We start from the raw sequence: 19,111 nt of genomic DNA on the forward strand, positions 1-19,111 counted from the left end.
TAGACAAAGGTCAAAACAGCTAGAAAGGAGCAGAATCTGGCAAAAATCAACTAGAATCGTCCTTATAATAACTCTAGCTTTCAAGATTTTTGTCCCCATGGACTTAAAACAATAAAATCATCTCTCATATTCTTAGTGAGATGTCAGGAGTCTCCTATCTGAAATCTACCCTAATGTCTGCTTCATTAGAAGCAAACTAAAAGTCATAGCAAGCCAGTTACAACAAAATACAATACTCCACTGCAGATGAGATGACACCTTCAAGTGGTCAATCGTCTTTCAGCAGCCCGTATCGTTCTTCTGGTTTGTCCTCTTTATGGGGGGCAGGGGGAGATGAGTTTAAAAATAGGAATGTATGATCTATAGCTAGAATCGCTGTGAATTTGCCCATTATCTCATCAAAAGGAATATGTGACAGTTGAGAGGAAGAGGGAAGATATATCAAGACTTTATTTTAATTACAGTTTCAATTTAGATCTCTAAATGGACCGTATCCCAATCTTCATTATCACCTGTAATACATACCCCTTTCTCAACTAATTTCATTAGTGTTATTTAACATTGTATTAAAATAATAAGATGCCTAAAACTTAAGCCGGTATTTCTAATCTTACCTGGGCCATCAGTTTTTGATTATGAGGGTGGCATGAAATGCACTGCAGGAAGAATGCAACAGTGGCGTTCTCAATAGCTGTCCTCTGTTGAGTAGTCAATCCTGTTGGAGCAGCTGAAGAAAGAGAGGCCGGTCTTGCACTAGTCTGTTGTTGTGCACCTAGATTATGTCCTCCAGAAGCGGACCCAGAATGACACAATAAAAACAGAAGTGCTGTCCACAGTGGATTGACCTCAGACCCACCGAGCCAGTCTTTCATAACATGGCTACTGCCAACTTCTGTCAAAAACCTAAGAATGGGAGCAACCAGGTCTGCTGTGATAGGCATCTTATTACATTGTTGTGCAACATGATGCCGCCTGAGCTTGTCCTGGGAAGTATCTATTGACTGAGCAATGCTTTCTGAGTAAGAAATGTGACTGAAGCAGAAACTAGCCAGACTCCTCACAAGAAGAGAAGGCAAACCTGAGTCCAATAATTGTTTGATAGCTTCTGGAGACTGAGAAGAGGATGCAAGGGTTGCCAAATGTGATTCAGTTAGTGCAAGAGGCGCTTGTGCATTTTTAGAGTCATCTGTCAAGGATGAAGTAAGATCTTGCTTTTTGCTATCATCAGTCATGGACAGTCTGTGGTGACACTGCACTGGAGGAGGGGTAATCCCCATCCAGCCCATGAGCAAAGAAAAATAATTTGGGTGTATATGACACATTGAGCATAGTAGACTGTCAACAGCTTTCTTCAAAACCATATTGCAGGGAAGAGACATGGACCAATTAAAAAGTAACCTAGGGGAATAAAAGACACCAGGTTAATATTATATACGTATCTTTAGAAAGACCTCATTTTTCCAATAGTAATATTAGAAATCAACGTACACTGTATAAAATCATGACATCTATAAAAGTATATGTTTTATTTGACATAGATACTATAAGATTTCATGATGACTGCTTTGATATACATTATTTAGGTATTTAGGTAGATGAAGTTAGATTAGACTTGTAAAACCAGTACAGAAAATCAAGAGATCTGTATTTAAATGTATCTACCGCTCTATGTGACCTCAAAAAAGTTACATAAAGAAACACTGGAGTTGTGCCTGGGTGGCTCAGTCAGTTAAGTGTCCAACTCTTGATTTCAGCTCAGGCCATGATCTCATGGTTCCTGAGTTTCAGCCCAGCATCAGGCTCTGCACTGACAAGGTGGAACCTGCTTGGGATTCTCTCTCTCCCTCTGCCCCTCCACATTTGCGCAGTCTCTCAAAATAAATAAACTTAAAGAAAGAAAGAAACATTGAAAAATTACACAAAAGAGATGTTCAGATTGAATTTGACATGATTGATGGCTTAAAATTCACGTTTGCAAATCAAAAACTATTAGTAAGTTTCATTACTAAGTCGTGGGTTATGCCAATTGAGAAGACCAAATATGAAAATGACGGACTAAAAAGGACAAAAGGCCAGTCTTTTATTAGGTCATGGAACTCCTCAGAAATAAATACAATATTCTGTTATAGACTTAGCAATTACAGGCGCTAAGTTCAGCAAAGCCCTAAGTATGATAAAGAAATGTGGGTAAGCGGAAACTGCCAAAAGAACAATCCTATCAGATAACTAGAAAGTAGTAAAAACAACTAACCATAAAAACTCTCTAAAGTAGTAAGTCTTTCAAAATTTCCAATTATACTTTTACTCCTTAAATAGCTGTACATTAAGGGTAAAAAAAACAATCTGGGGGTGTCTGGGTGACTCAGTCGGTTAAGCGTCCCACTCTTGATTTCGGCTCAGGTCATGATCTCACAGTTGTGGGACTGAGCCCCATGTTGGGCTCCATGCTGGGGATGGAACCTGCTTGAGATTTTCTCTCTTCCTTGTCCCTCCCCCGTTGGCATGTGCACAAGCCCAATAAAAAAGTCTGGTGGGTAAATTTGCAAAAAAGAATAAATACTATGACCTGTAGGAACACATACATTAAACACTCCAATTTTAGGTGGGAGAAAGCAAGCAATGACACTAATATTTCTTCTTAGTGGAGATAAATCTAATTAAATTTGTAAGCACCTAATTTCAAAATTATACATGATTCTATGTAACTACTACTTTCAAAGTATTATTATTATCCAAACAAGCATATAAAATACCATTTCATCATGTGAAAACCTGTAACAATCTGCTAACGGAAAAAAAAGGATTTCAAAAATCGTACTTACTCAAAGAGGTCTCGGTCCAGCAGCGCTGGTAAATCGTACTCTACAAGCAGTTCATAACTGTGCCACAGAATTGCTGCTACACAGTGCAAATGAGAAGGAGATGGCATGAGAAGACCATACTCTACTGTCGAAGAGTTAGGGCACATGTAGCTCATCCTGCCACTTCTCCTCATAGCAGCCACTCTTGCAGAATCACTGACCCATTTTAACAAGGCCTGAATTCTTAAAAGAAAATGAATTCAAATAACCAATTATACCACAACTTACATTTAATATGGATAAATACCACCATTTCAAGTAAGCACTGTATTTATGAGAGTCATATACTAATGTTCTTGGTACTTTTAATCTAAACTAGGAAGGAAAAGGAACTTATGTAAGCAAAATTGACATAGTAGTTCTACTTCTCCAATAACCTTACTAATCTTAACTGATGAAAATGTTTGAAATAACATATGATAACATATAATTCTGCAAATAAACATTGGGTAATTTCTTAACTCACTTACCAAAAAAACCCTATAAATATCTGGACTTACAGGATACAAAACTTAACAAATTCATGGTCTCCTGTAAATTTTCTTTCATCTTACAACAAATCCACACAACCCAGAATAGTAATCTGGGACTAATTCTTTATTGTGCAGAATCTCATGCAACACAGCATGTCTTACTCCCCTGGCCCCCAACCATTAAATACTACTAGCAGTCACCCACCCCCCTGCACTCTGACAACAGAATATAGCCCCAACGTAAGTACTTTTTCTCAAGTGTCACCCTACCCTTAATACCCCTGAGAACATTAAAAAAAAATTTTTTTTTAAGTTTATTATTTATTTTGAGAGAGAGCATGAGCAGGGAAGAAGAGAGACAGAGAGAGAGAGACAGAGAGAGAGAGACAGAGAGAGAGAATCTGGAGGAGGCTCTACAGAGTCACTGCAGGGGTCTGAACTCACAAAACTGTGAGATCATGACCTAAGCTGAAATCAAGAGTCGGACACTTAACTGACTGAGCCACCCAGGTGCCCAGAGAATAACATCTTTTTTTAAAAAAAAATTTTTTTAAACGTTTATTATTTTTGAGACAGAGCATGAACGGGGTAGGGGCAGAGAGAGAGAGGGAGACACAGAATTGGAAGCAGGCTCCAGGCTCTGAGCCATCAGCCCAGAGCCTGACGCAGGGCTCGAACTCACGGACCACGAGATGGTGACCTGAGCTGAAGTCGGACGCTCAAACAACTGAGCCACCCAGGCGCCCCATAGAATAACATCTTTTAAAGCAATATGGCTTTGGAGTTTATAAGATTCTTTGCTTCAGGTTACAAGAAATGGGGGTAGGAAGGTATATAATACTACTTAAACCCCTTCTCTGCTCTGAACAAGACCCCTTATTTTACTGTTTTTTTAATATATATTTTTAAAGTTTTTATTTATTTATTTTGAGAGAGAGAGAGAGGGAGAGAGGGAGGGAAGGGCAGAGAGAGGGAGAGAGGGAGGGAAGGGCAGGTCCCGCACTGTGGGCACGAAGCGACGTGGAGCTCAAACTCACGAACCATGAGATCATGACCTGAGAAGAAACTAAGAGTCAGATGCTTAACCAACTGAACCACCCAGTTGCCCCTGGACAAGACCCTTTAAATTTCATATGATAGGAAATAAATATAAGTCAGAAAAAGAGAAAGCAGATGAGGTCATTGGGAAAGAGTAAGATTTTCTCAGTGTGCGGAAGCCAATAATTTTGTTATTATGTCAGTTCTAAAACATTTATGTTTTAAAAAGTATTATGCAGTGAGAACAATTTTATTTAGGGTAATTTTCCTATGACAAAAAAAAAATAACAAAGAACTATTAAAGAATTAAATAATTGTAAGCTATTTTAAGAAAGTTGTTCTAGAAAAATATTTAAAATTAAATTTTTATGGGGTGGCCTGGGTGGCTAAGTGCGTTAGGCATCCGACTTCAGCTCAGGTGATGGTCTCACAGTTCATGGGTTCAAGCCCTACGTCGAGCTCGATGCTAATAGCTCAGAGTCTGGAGCCTGCTTCAGACTGTGTCTCCCTCTCTCTCTCTCTGCCTTTCCCCTGCTCGCTCTGTCTCTCTCTCAAAATAAATAAGCATTAAAAAAATAAAATTAGGGGCGCCTGGGTGGCGCAGTCGGTTAAGCATCCGACTTCAGCCAGGTCACGATCTCGCGGTCCGGGAGTTCGAGCCCCGCATCAGGCTCTGGGCTGATGGCTCAGAGCCTGGAGCCTGTTTCTGATTCTGTGTCTCCCTCTCTCTCTGCCCCTCCCCCGTTCATGCTCTGTCTCTCTCTGTCCCAAAAATAAATAAACGTTGAAAAAAAAATTAAAAAAAAATAAAATAAAATAAAATTAATTTTTTAATTCTTTTTTTACCTCATTAGCCATTATAATTTGAATTTGGCACAATTTATTCTATCAAAAAATATTCCAGGGGTGCCTAAGTGGCTCAGTGAGTTTAGCATCCGACTTCAGCTCAGGTCATGATCTCACAGTAAGTGGGTTCGAGCCCCACGTCAGGCTCTGTGCTGACAGCTCAGAGCCTGGAGGCTGCTTCCGATTGTGTCTCCCTCTCTCTGTGCCTCTCTCCCACTAACACTTTGTCTCTCTCTCAAAAAGAAACATTAAAAAAAATTCCAAAAAACTCCAATCTATTTTTAAATATAATAATCATATTACTTATGTGAAGCAAAAAGCTTTATAGAAAAGAATTCAGCTTATTTAATATCTTGAAGTTACCATGCTGGAAATAAATTTACTTCATTAAATGCCATTTGAACATTCTTCATCGGAGAGTATGAAAGCAACTAACCTAAAATAAGTTAAAGCTTATTACATTATCAGTGATTAAAGTATCAAAATTTACTAGGCACCTGCCATGCCTGACACTACCCCAAATCCCCAAGTCTGACCTATGTAAATTGTCCCTTGTGAGTGACAGTATTCTGTCTCCCCAATACAAGGCAAAAAGCTGGATTCAATGAACTTGGACACTCTAGTATCTAGCACAGTGCCACGCACACAGCAACTATTCGGTAAAAAGCAATAAAATGAGTAAGTACCCGCAAAATTAATGATTGGTTAATAACTTATAAACAAACTAACAAAATATCAAATGATTTTCTTGAATATTAACTAAAATATTAAAGGATAGCATTAACTCAGAAAATAGTAAAGATTAATTGTTTATGAAGTCACACATTCTATAAATGGTATTCTGGTATTGATATATGATATATATAAAACATGAGAATGACAAATCATCACCCAAAATTTGTCAACAAAAACGTGTCTCAAAAATACTTGGGAAGTTCTTCTCAATGTGGAGGTAGAAGACATCAAGGAAAAGGTACATTAGTAAAACCCATCCAAAATTACCTGCACGTAAACCATCACTAAATATTTAGGTGAGATATTCAAATATTATTTACTTTGTATGACAACATTTCACCTTGCAGTAGGAAGGAGATAGAAGGTAGAGAGCTAATGAAAAGCTGTCAACGAATATTACAAATAATAAGTAATCAAAAAAAAAAAACATTACTTTTGTCAAAATAGTCTAGGTGCCTAATATGGACACAATATTCTAATATTCATACACAGTAGTAAATGCTACCTAAGATTGTATGATTTGACAGCACCACAACTTAACAAAGATCTCCTAACAACATGGTTCACATAAAAACATGTAATATTTTGGGGCGCCTGAGTGGCTCAGTCACTTAAACGTCTGGCTCTTGATTTCGATTCATGTCATGATCTCATCGTTTGTGCGACTGAGCCCGGCATTGGGCTCTGTGTTGACAGCGTGGAACCTGCTTAGGATTCTCTCTCTCCCTCTCTCTCTGCCCCTTCCTCACTTGTGCTCTCTCTTGAAGTAAATAAACATTTCAAAAACTGTAATATTTTATTCCATTCCATTTGTCAAAAGTAATACTGATTATAATTCTATTTCCACTCAAATTTGCTTAAGATATGTCCAAATACATAAAAATTGATGTTCACAAAGTTTCTAGAAGTTATATCATGTAAAGCATACAGGTATATGTCCAATATAATCAACAGTCTTGACTTTTATGAAACAACCTAAGGAGAAAGTATTAGAAGTAACGTTCACTATCACATAACTGTGTGTAAGTGTGTCCTTAAATAATAAACAGTGATCTCACTGTCCATGAGTTCAAGCCCTGCATCGGGCTCTGTGCTGACAGCATGGAGCCTGCTTGGGATTCTCTGTCTCCCTGTCTCTCTGTCTCACCCCCGCTCACTCTCTCTCTCTCTCTCAAAATAAATAAATATTAAAAAATTAATTAATTTTAGGGGCGCCTGGGTGGCGCAGTCGGTTAAGCGTCCGACTTCAGCCAGGTCACGATCTCGCGGTCCGTGAGTTCGAGCCCCAAGTCAGGCTCTGGGCTGATGGCTCGGAGCCTGGAGCCTGTTTCCGATTCTGTGTCTCCCTCTCTCTCTGCCCCTCCCCCGTTCATGCTCTGTCTCTGTCCCAAAAAGAAATAAACGTTGAAAAAAGAGTACATTTAAAAAAAAAAAAAAAAAATTAATTAATTTTAAAAAAGGAAAAAAAGAAACAGAACAAAACAAAAAAACAAGATCAACATATACCTGTCTTTTGTTCCAGGATCCTGAGTTGTTCCAAGCTGGTAAAGAATATCTATCGTAGAATCGGAAGACAGTCCATTCAGTCTTCCAAAAAGTAAAGGGCTGTTTAGATCTTGCAATAAAGAACCAAAAGAAAGTTTGCTAAATAAGCAAATGGTATAGGAATATTTGCTCAATTTAATTTTAAATTGTTAATTAAAAATTACGCTTCCATAAATTACAGCAACAACAACAAAAAAAACCTCCAAGGACATTGAAGCCATAATGGAAATTAATTTCAGAAACAGATTTCATCACAAAGATTAAGTGATTAAGTAACTGTCACTGTTTTGCAGATAGGTAAAAATTAAAATATCAAAGTTAACGGTGGTCACCTGTAGGATCACTGCCTGATGCTGCACAGTTTCTCAGGAGAATGTCTATGAGCTTCAGGCCAATTCTCGTGGACTGCAGTCCTATCTTTACAAGCACAACCTCAATGTTGGGTGAGTGCATCCCACAGTACGGGGACATCAGTAAGGCAGCACAAGTCTGCAGCAGATTAGCAGTAGGTGCAGCCGCACTCGCCATCATTCCTTCCAGATCACTTATGTGAGTAAGGCAATGATGCAATAACCGTAACCAGCCGATACTGAAAAAGACAACACAAAGCAGCTTACGTGGTAAATTCAAGTGGCTCAGATTATTTCTGGGGTAAAACAAAACTGAAAAATCAGCATGTTGTGTCTCATAAATAACACAAATCTTCATTTAAAAAATGCTAGAACATGAAGAAGGACTTAAACACAGTGAAGTTTCCTCCATAGTGTAACAAATAAAAATACTTAACCACTAACAGCATTTAGGAACTACTTGCCTTTTGTTCAACCAGTCAAAAAACGTTTTTGTATTTTTTTAAAATAGGCTCCACGTGCAATGTGGAGCTTGAATTCATGACCCTAAGATCAAGGATCACATGCTCTCCTGACTGAACCAGCCAGGTGCCCAGTCAGAAAATGTTTTTTTATATATACATATATATGTTTAAATATAAAATGCATAGGATTATAGCCTTGTGAAACTATAAAGTCTTGGCAGCTTGAGAATAAAAAAACCCAAATTTTCTTATCAGGCAAAACTTTCAATAGAACCAGTGTATAACATTTTCAACTAACAAATTTTACCAGATAAATGTGAATTAAAGGACATATTCAGGTCCTTGTTTATTTGGTCAATTTGTATGGCTCAAATCTAACCTTTCCACTAACTGCCATTTAGGAATTATCATACAAGACTAGGTCTCTGTCTATATGGTCAATTTGTATGGCTCAGATGTATCCTGGTGACAGGCATGGGGAAATTCATATATTAGACTCTGATCCAAAGAACAGAAATCCATACCCACAGATACTACACATTGTACATACCTCAAGAATTAAACACACATAAATTTCAATTTTAACCAGCCTCCAAGTTCTGGTTCTAAAGAATCATTATCTCTATTACATCTAATAAAATTACAGCGCTGTATAAACTACCTATGGAACAAAGGACTTCCTAAGCCCTAAAACAGAAACCATAGAATAAATAATTTCATAAAAAGTTCAGAAAGCTTTTTTTAAGAATCAGACATAAGGGGTGCCTGGGTGGCTCAGCTGGTTGAGTATCTGACTTTAGCTTAGGTCATGCTCTCACGGTGCATGGACTCAAGCCCCACATGAGCTCCCTGCTCACTGCGGGGCGGAGCTCACATGACTCACTGCGGAGTCTGCTTCAGATCCTCTGTCCCCATCTCTCTCTGCCCCTTCACTGCTCACACACGCTCGCACTCTCTCTCAAAAATAAATAAAACATTGGGAATGCAAGCTGGTGCAGCCACTCTGGAAAACAGTATGGAGGTTCCTCAAAAAACTAAAAATAGAACTACCCTACGACCCAGCAATTGCACTACTAAGCATTTATCCAAGGGATACCGGTGTGCTGTTTCGAAATGACACATGCACCCCGACATTTATAGCAGCACTATCAACAATAGCCAAAGTATGGAAGGAGCCCAAATGTCCATCGATCTATGAATGGATAAAGGTGTGGTGTATATATATACAATGGAGTATTACTCGGCAATCAAAATGAGTGAAATCTTGCCATTTGCAACTACATGGATGGAACTGGAGGGTATTATGCTAAGTGAAATTAGAGAAAGACAAAAATCACATGACTTCACTCCTATGAGGACTTTGTAAGAGACAAAACAGATGAACATAAGGGAAGGGAAACAAAAATAATATAAGAACAGGGAGGGGGACAAAACAGAAGAGACTCATAAATATGGAGAATAAACTAAGGGTTACTGGAGGGGTTGTGGGAGGGGGAATGGGCTAAATGGGTAAGGGGTACTAAGGAATCTACTCTTGAAATCACTGTTGCACTATATGCTAACTAATTTGGATATAAATTTTAAAAAATAAAAAATAATATTAAAAAGTAAAAATAAGTAAATAAATAAATAAATCATTAAAAAAAAAGAATGAGAAATAAAACATACCTTGTTTTGGACACCTGATCTTCAGATGGAAGAAAGGGATTATTAACTGTTGCCGAAGAAGTGGTACCAAAAGCAGTGAGGCCCAGTAATTTAATTTGTGACAGGCCTAATGTGCTGGCATCTCGGGGGCGATGAAGTCTAAGGCAGACAGCAGAAGCTACTTCAGCTTTTACCAGCTGAATTTTTATGTAGGTGAGGCCGCTGGTGACAACAGGAGTGGACAAAGGGAGCATGTTTACCCCATCTGCACTCACTTCAACGGACACAGAGGACGGGCAGGCTGGAGGAAGAGAAGAGTGAAAACTTATTAAAGAAAATGTGAACTAGACTTCATGGTTTAGCAGAAATCCCAGTAAAAGAGCAGCTTTCAGTTATATTATGAACTTGCAAACAGATAATTTATATGCCACATCATACTTTGTCACTGACTTTCACCAGGACTGATTTTGGAGCTATTTTCCAACATAAGATATGAGATCTACAATATAACAAAAATAGTATTTTAAAAATTGTAACACTCCCCTAAATAAAAATAACTGAAGATAGGTAATCCACATTTACATAACTTGAGTCTCTGCAAGAATAAAACTGCCAATTTGACAATTACTCTATTATTTCTATTACTCAGAATTATCACCCACAATGTGGGACATTTGATTAATATGTTAACGGCTTAGGGTTGTAAATAATTTGGAAAAGAATAATATACCAAAAACAAAGTGCTTTGGGGCACCTGGGTAGCTCAGTTGGTTAAGTTTAAGACTTCATCTCAGGTCATGATCTCACGGTTCGTGTGTTCAAGCCCCAGATGAGGCTCTGTGTTGACAGCTCAGAGCCTGGATCCTGCTTCCGATTCTGTGTCTCCTTCCCTCTCTGACCCTCCCCCGCTCATACTCTGTCTCTCTCTCTCTAAAAATAAACAAACATTTAAAAATCACTATTTTTTTTTATTATTATAGCAAGAGCATGTGAATGGGGAGAGGGGCAGAGGGAGAGAATCCCAAGCAGGCTCTATCCTTGGCACAGAGCCCAACGTGGGGCTCAATCCCAGGACACTGGGATCACGACCCGATCCAAAATCAAGAGTTGGTTACTCAACCAACTGAGCCACCCAGGCGCCCCAAAATCACTATGCTTATACTGAAAGAATCTGGGATCAAAAATGCAAAATAGTATTTCAGATTCCTTTATGAATACTTGGAAGAGTTCTTTTTCCTCTTAATGTAAAACTTGTTTCCTAAAAACTCTTTTCAATTATTTACACCTTGCAAAGTGAAAACAAAATATATTCAATGAAAAAGCACCAAATGAATGATACTCAATATAGTACAAATTTAAAAAATCACACTCAAATATTAAAAATATTAAATATTACAGTCAAGTTATTAAAATAAAAAATTGTGTATATGTAATTACCTTACAATGGGGGTGGGGGGGGAGGAGGGAACAACACATAAATCCAAGCTAATTTCCCACTGCAGGACTGGCACTGAGGATGGGGCCAGAGAAAGTACGCCTGCTATCTACAGGTGTGTAAACTAACTCATTTCAAGTTAATGCTATAGCTTAATAAATTTGGGGAGAAAGGCAAGGAAAAATTATATATAACTGAAATAGGTTGGTTTGGATTTCATGAAACATTCCATTTGTTTAAGGGGAATAGCTATGTCAATTCATTTCAGGGGAAATGATTTGGTGGTAATGCTGAATATTACACAAAAAACTTCAAAATTAAGAAATCTGGGAATCATACCTAAATGTATCACTGTTTACTAAATATTTTCTCTCATTTTTAAGTGTTCCTACATTACAGTTTATTTTCATACATGTTTCTTTACAAAAAATACTACTCACTCGCAAGAGATGCAAGGTGAGGCTGGATATGTATCTCTTTAAGAAGCACTGCTGCAGGAAGGTGAATGGTGAGGTCGCACCAAGCCTCCTCGGGCAGGAAGATGTAGGACCACGCAGCAGAGCGAGCCCTCCTGTGAGGAGGCGTGGCCTGTAAAAGCACCTCAGCTGGTTGGGCAGTTGGACTGCTAGATGTAATTGTACCTATAGAAGATATTATAAAAATCATAAAAATTCTGTAAAAGAACCCAAATAAACCATCAAGAACTATCTAATCACTGAACCAGAAAAATTAGCTAAAATCATAAACATCTGATGCTACAAACATATTTATTAGTGTGTGTTTAACACGATTTGTCACAGTATTTACAAAGTATCAAGACACCCAGTCAACCTGCAAGGTGATAAGTTCATTATTAATCGTTGCCTAATTTCTTTATATTCACACGTCAAATGAAAACTAAGGTAATAACAAATCTAGCACAATAAACTGGGAAAAGGAGTACCCACCTAAAACGGAAGCTTCTTAAAATAACTCAAAATAAGATGGAACAAGTTCTTTAAACTGATTAACATTTATGGTGAAAACAGACACAAAAATCTGCTATTTCGTTTCACAAAAGGTGTTACTATTTAACTTGGAAATACAAACAAATGAGATCATTAAAATGGGAGCTATTAAAAACTTCCTTCTAACCAACAGACTGTTTCAAAAGCCACTACCTTTAAAATCACTTGTTTGGTGATATTATCACATGATCAACTTACTTCAAGAACTATTTCTGCTTCATACCAGCTAATAAAATATGTAAGTTCATATCAATAAGATTTAGTAATTCTTTTCTTACCCAGGGGTGCAAAGTTATGGATCCCTTCTGCATTGTCAGGCTCAGAAGCTAGTATTCTTGTTTTCAAAGTGCTGTCAACAGCTTTATTGGGACCAGAATCAAGAAACTTCATAATAGTTGATACCATACTTCTTGCAGTGTTTACAATAGCCCTTGTACTAGTAACCATATTGTTGCAAATGAGCTGAACTCCACCTAATTTACGAAGAACACCAAATGAAAATAAGACAGTGTGACATTCAGTCACCTTTCACAGAAGACTACAAAAATGACAACATACACTGTCAAATGCGTACACTTAAATGACAATTTGTAGAATTTATCTTACCCATATCATGGAATGCTTTCAAGGCGTCACTGGTATCCAATACTCTCAAAATAAACCACAGTAATGGTTCAGATAACTGGCAAGTAGCGAGAGAGCCCTAAAGAAAACCACATGTGTACTGTGACTTTGTAACAGTGATTATTAACTTCCTGTAATTAGGACAATTAACATATTAACTGTAATATTCTTTTATAGTTAAGTATTCTAAAATTATAGCCTTAATCTAAATCACAAATTCAACCTATCTGCCAAAAGACCTAAGAAATCTTACTGAATCAACAAAAAAGTATAGCTTTTTTTCTGAACTGAGAGTATTTTTTAAATTAAGCATCTGTCTTTATCTAGTATTATCATTTTCGACCTTAATGTGCATTGATTTTGTTTTCCATTAGACACTAATTTCATTTAAAACTGATTCTTCTCGGGGCGCCTGGGTGGCGCAGTCGGTTAAGCGTCCGACTTCAGCTCAGGTCACGATCTCGCGGTCCGTGAGTTCGAGCCCCGCGTCGGGCTCTGGGCAGATGGCTCAGAGCCTGGAGCCTGTTTCCGATTCTGTGTCTCCTCTCTCTCTGCCCCTCCCCCGTTCATGCTCTGTCTCTCTCTGTCCCAAAAATAAATAAACGTTGAAAAAAAAATTTAAAAAAAAAAAAATAAATAAAAATAAAACTGATTCTTCTCAAATATCTTTCCATTAATGGAGAAATATGTGCATATATATATGCAATGACAACTTAAGAAAATGGTGATTTACACTGACATACAAAATACTCCTTAAGAAAGTACATTTTAAAGCCTGCATTTGAAAAAATGCAGTAAATGGACTAGAAGTTAAAAGCATCACACTGGTTCCTACAATTTCATTTTATAAGAAGGAAAATCAAAAAGCAGTAATATTTGAACCGATTTTTCTTTTAAAATTACCCAAATCCTTTTTGGCTGAAAGAAAACTAAACAAACATGCATCATAGCCTGAAAAAATAGTCGCATTAAACTTTTGTATGTAACATCTACAGAGAGCATTTTGGTATTCCACTATGCTATTTCTAGGGAAAAGAAAACTTCTTCTTGAGATAACAGGAAAACAACCTAAAATTTAAGATTATGTTTAATGTTTTATTCTTACATCACTGTGGTGATTTTTCACAACATGGACTCAAAAAACTACATTCAAACTTTATTTAATAGTCTATAGGTCTTTACTTGATGCTGCTGCTCTTTTTCCAATATATGAATCCTCTTTGTCCTATAAATACTTCTCTGTCCCCATTGCCAGAAACTATTTAAATTACTGAAATAGTTGCCAGATTGAACTTACTTGTCTGCCCATATATCCACAGGCCATGTAAGTTAAAATTGGCTGCAGCATCATGTGGACCGTAGAAGCTTTTTTACTGAGGGTTGTCAGTATGGTAAACAATCCATCCCCAACTGATATAGCATCTAACCCACCATGAAAGTTCTCATGTTTGGTAAGATGCAATCCACTTGCCCCTAGTTTAAATAAAAAGATTACACGTTTTTAAAATACAGTATATACTTAAAAACCAGTAATAATTAAAATAGAAAAGTCATTTGTCCTGAAACCACTGAAGGATGGGTATATAACAGCTACATATATGTATATGTGTACGTGTATATAAACACATGTGTGTATATATATACACGAGAGATTGGGATATTCATCATAGCATTCAGTAAAGCATGTTTTTGGCCATCTTCTTACATGAGATACCTCTATTGTTGGTAACAATAAAAAGAAGTTGCTCTGTTATATGACTGAGGAATATCATCTTACATATAAGCCATATACCAAGAAGAAAGGAAATGGAGAGAAAAATAAGTGGTATTGTTACATAACTATGCTTCAAGACATCGAATTAAAAAAAAGATAGGATGGTTGTTTCCCATACACAAAGAAAGAAAAAACAGAATGGAATCAATGGGATTAATTTTGTCACAGTTTACAGAAGTACAATATATCAGCTTTCAAACAGGTAGAAAAGTTAAGCAACAATACAGAAATTTTACACCGATATATGTGTCATAGAAACTGTTCCACTTTGGATACAATTTTACACCTCACATTTTTTAAAAAGTGGGAATCAATAAGGTTCCCTAATATAAAATTTGATGTGAAATTCTTCATCTTTAACACATCAGAGATGTGTGATTATAAAGTATGGTGCCTGACCAGTGAGACTGATTTTTTTCTTAATATAACAAATTACAAGTTATTTGATTAGCATAATATGGTATTTAAAAATTCACACTTAAAATTCTTCATCATTTCTATTTCACTTATTGATAGAAGGAAGCCACTCTCTAGAAGTTTCCACTTACAGCTTGCTAAGAAGTTTGCAATGAAGTAGCCTTACACTATAAAGTAATAAAAAATCAATTTATATGTTGCTAAAACAAAGAGATACAGTACCAAAAACAAGCATAAGATTAAACATTCTCAATACGTACCAATTATCATCGCCATGGCACTGCTATTACACAGGCCCAGAGCAGACAAAATCTGGCTCATAATCTGTTGGTTGGCTAACACTAAGTCAGCAACATATGCAGGTGATCCTTGAACACTACTACTGCTTCCATTACCATCTTTGCCTCCGGAGACTTTTTCCTCATCTGAAACACTGTCTGTAGTATTGGTGGTCACAGAAACTCTTGCACTGTATTCTCTATTGCCCGAAAGAGGCAGCTGTACTAGAATGTTAACCAGTTTTAACAAATCAAACATGAGTTGATCTCTTGTCATTTCGCCACAAACTGCTTTTGCATCGCCTGGACGAATAAGGTTGGCAAAGAGTCCCCCAAAGCATGCTCGAGCACCCACCGAGCTATCTGATCCACTTCGAGACATCACTTTGTCTGAGCAAGTGATATAGTGGTGCACTAAAAAGGTGACAGACTCTATTACAGCAGAAATAGTACTAACTGAAACAACTTCAAAGTTCTGCTCCAGGGTAAATTCTAAGAGCTTTACTTGGGCATCAAGAGGACCTTGGCCTGTCTGGAAAGCACCCCTGCAGAAAAAGAGAGATGATTAAAAATTAATCCATCTTAAATTTTTAAAAAAGTAACCACCACAGTACAAGAGAGCTAACACAGTAATTAAACTCTTGGTTTTCACTGTTTCATTTTGTAGCAAATGGTTTCCATTCTTCCTGAGTCATTCTAACTGTCTTCCATTTGACACAAAATCAAAAATGACTTCCCTTCCAATAGAAAACTAAAGGACAAGTAATCAAACAGGTGGTTTTGAAGCTACGGACTAAAATATTTGAGTATCACATGGAATAAGCTCTGGTTTTTCATATCTTCAAATGGTGCTATTTTAAACATTTTCTACTAATTATGATTTTCAAAACTTGAAATTCAGTCAACTAATTCTTACACATCAAAGTTAAATGCTCTCAAGTTCTGCTTATGCCTAAGATATAAAAATCTGGAGAAAATACTGCCCACAAATTAACGAGAAAAAGTAAAACTAACTATGAAGTCACATAAACCCATTACAGAGCTGGAAATCCAGGAAAGATAGGCACCTCCAACGAGACAGAATAAGAGCTTCACTTTCCTAAGGCAGAACTTGAGAACAGACACTGGCAACATACAAATGAGTAAGAATTCAGCTAATATATTTAACAAACGGCTAAATTCTGATGTATGCAACGGTGATAACACAGAACCTTTGACGTTCAAACCCATTCACAGACACCCAAACTTACAAACCCCCTACGGCACACTTTGCCCATGTATCTATTTCATTTAGCTGTTCCTGAGTTATATACATTATAATAAATCAGTAAATGTTAAGCGTTTTACCTGGGTTCTATGTGTCATTTTTACAAACTACCAAAACTGAGGAGTGTGCTGTGAGAACCCCTGAATTTGTACCCAAATCTGACAGAAGTGCGGCAACTTGCAACTGCGCGCTCTGAAGTGAGGGCAATGTTATGGTACTGAGTAGCTAAACGTGTGAGTCTGACACTAACTTTGGATAGTGTTAGAATAGGATTGAGGTGTAGGACAAAGCTTCATGTCAGTTTTCTGAAAATACCAAAAATAATGATAAACTTCTAGCCAGAATGACACAAATAAATAACAATTACCAATATCAGAAACGAAAACAGGAATCGAACTAGAGCCCATCAACATTAAGAGGATAATAAGGATATAATACAAATAATTCGACAACATAGATGAAATGAACAAATTCCGTCAAGATGCAAACTGCCAAATCTCACTCAAGAAGAAACAAAAAACCTGAATCATCTTTCACTATAAAATAAATTGAAAACGTTTTCTCCAAGAAAACTCCAGACTCAGCATGCCTCAGTGTGAGTACTGTCGAATATTTAAGTAATCGATTTTACACAACTCCTTTCAAAAACATAAAAGGGATCGTTTGTTTTATGAGTCCAGCATTAACTTGTATAAAAAACAGGCACTTTTCATAAAAACCAGACATTGTAAGAAAAATGCAAACATTCCTCATAAAGATAGATTCAAAAATCAACAAAATGTTAACTAATTTAATTTAAGCAAGACATGAAAAGGATAATATATCATGACCAAGTGAGCAGTGAGTCTATGCTGGGAACACACAGTGATCAACACTTTTCTAAAAAAAATCAATGTAATTCACCATATTTACAGACTACACAGGAAACAACATGATAATTTCAAAAGATATAGAGAAAGCATTCCACAAAATCCAAGGGTAACACATGATTTTTTTAAGTCTTAGCAAATTAAGAACACAAAAAACCTCAAATTGCTATCAGACATCTACAAAGGAAGCTACAGCTAGTAACATTTCTATTTGTGAAAGACTACCAATAACAATAAGAAAAAAACAAAGATGGCCAATTTCATCATTTCAACTGATCATACTGAAGGTACTTAACCAGGGCATTGGGAGAGGGGAAAGGGTAGGGCAGGGCAGGGGCTGCGGATTAAGACATACACACTGGAAAGGAAGGAAATAAGGCTGTTTTTGCTCAGTGACTACATGACTGGGTACAAAAAAAAAAATCCAAAGAGGCTATGTAACTCTTCCTAAATTGATCCGTAGACCGATGCATTCTCAATCAAAATCCAGCAGGGTTTTGTTTTATTTCAGGTAGTATAGACGAGAATCAATAAACTTATTCTAAAATTTATGTGGAAAAGCAAAGGAACCAGAATAGTCAAAACAATTCTGAAAAAAGAACAAAGTTGGAAAACCAGCACTACCAGATTTCAAGAAACTGTGGAGGGACCAAGGCAATACAGTATTAGAAAAGTATAGATGCAGGGGCGCCTGGGTGGCGCAGTCGGTTGGGCATATGACTTCAGCCAGGTCACGATCTCACGGTCCGTGAGTTCAAGCCCCGCGTCGGGCTCTGGGATGATGGCTCAGAGCCTGGAGCCTGTTTCCGATTCTGTGTCTCCCTCTCTCTCTGCCCCTCCCCCGTTCATGCTCTGTCTCTCTCTGTCCCAAAAATAAATAAACGTTGAAAAAAAAATTAAAAAAAAAAAAAAAAGTATAGATGCAAACGTCAATTCTACAAAAGAGTCCAGATAGTGCAAAACGTGTACAGTCAATGGATTCTGAAAAGCAAAGAAAATTCAATGAAAAAAGCAGAGCCTGTATAACAAATGACAGAGGAACAAATGGACATCCACAGGCAAAAACAAACAAAAACAAAAAACAAAAAAACTGTGACCCAAATGCAACATAAATTGTAAAAACTAAATTTCTAGAAGAAAACATAGCAGATCATGTGTAGGACCATGGTTTAGGCAAGGATTTTTTCTTTTTTTTAGGACATAAAAATAATATATAAAGGAAAAACTTGACAAGACTTCATGAAAATAGAAAACTTATTTTCTGAAGGATACTGTTAAGAAAATGAAAATATCATCCCCAGGCAAATAGAAAGTAATCTGCAAAAACACCCAATAAAATTGAATGCCTTCTTTATATTAAGACTATGTATTTCTTCCTGGTCATAAAATTAATTTACCTAAGAGCTCCCAGCTAACTTATCAGGATACTAGAGACTTTCTTAAAAACACAGAAAACAGGGGCGCCTGGGTGGCGCAGTCGG

General features: G+C 37.1%; 1 protein-coding gene across 9 annotated transcripts in view; it reads right to left on the bottom strand.

The window, feature by feature from the left end:
- Positions 1-19,111, bottom strand: part of BIRC6 (baculoviral IAP repeat containing 6) — a 226,587-nt gene that overhangs the window by 81,636 nt on the left and 125,840 nt on the right. For all 9 annotated transcript variants that reach the window (XR_007150730.1, XM_047851564.1, XM_047851566.1 and 6 more), the window contains 10 exons: positions 15,477-16,039; positions 14,323-14,498; positions 13,008-13,104; positions 12,680-12,874; positions 11,835-12,035; positions 9,981-10,260; positions 7,831-8,087; positions 7,460-7,568; positions 2,823-3,044; positions 615-1,398 (listed from right to left, as the gene is read on the bottom strand). Coding sequence is in view for 8 of the 9 variants with exons in the window: in XM_047851564.1 (XP_047707520.1) it covers positions 615-1,398; positions 2,823-3,044; positions 7,460-7,568; positions 7,831-8,087; positions 9,981-10,260; positions 11,835-12,035; positions 12,680-12,874; positions 13,008-13,104; positions 14,323-14,498; positions 15,477-16,039 (2,884 nt within the window). In the remaining variant the exon portion in view is untranslated. The remainder of the gene's footprint in view (positions 1-614; positions 1,399-2,822; positions 3,045-7,459; positions 7,569-7,830; positions 8,088-9,980; positions 10,261-11,834; positions 12,036-12,679; positions 12,875-13,007; positions 13,105-14,322; positions 14,499-15,476; positions 16,040-19,111) is intronic.

Source organism: Prionailurus viverrinus, chromosome A3 (genome assembly GCF_022837055.1).
Source record: "Prionailurus viverrinus isolate Anna chromosome A3, UM_Priviv_1.0, whole genome shotgun sequence".
In the NCBI taxonomy this organism is placed as follows: domain Eukaryota; kingdom Metazoa; phylum Chordata; class Mammalia; order Carnivora; family Felidae; genus Prionailurus; species Prionailurus viverrinus.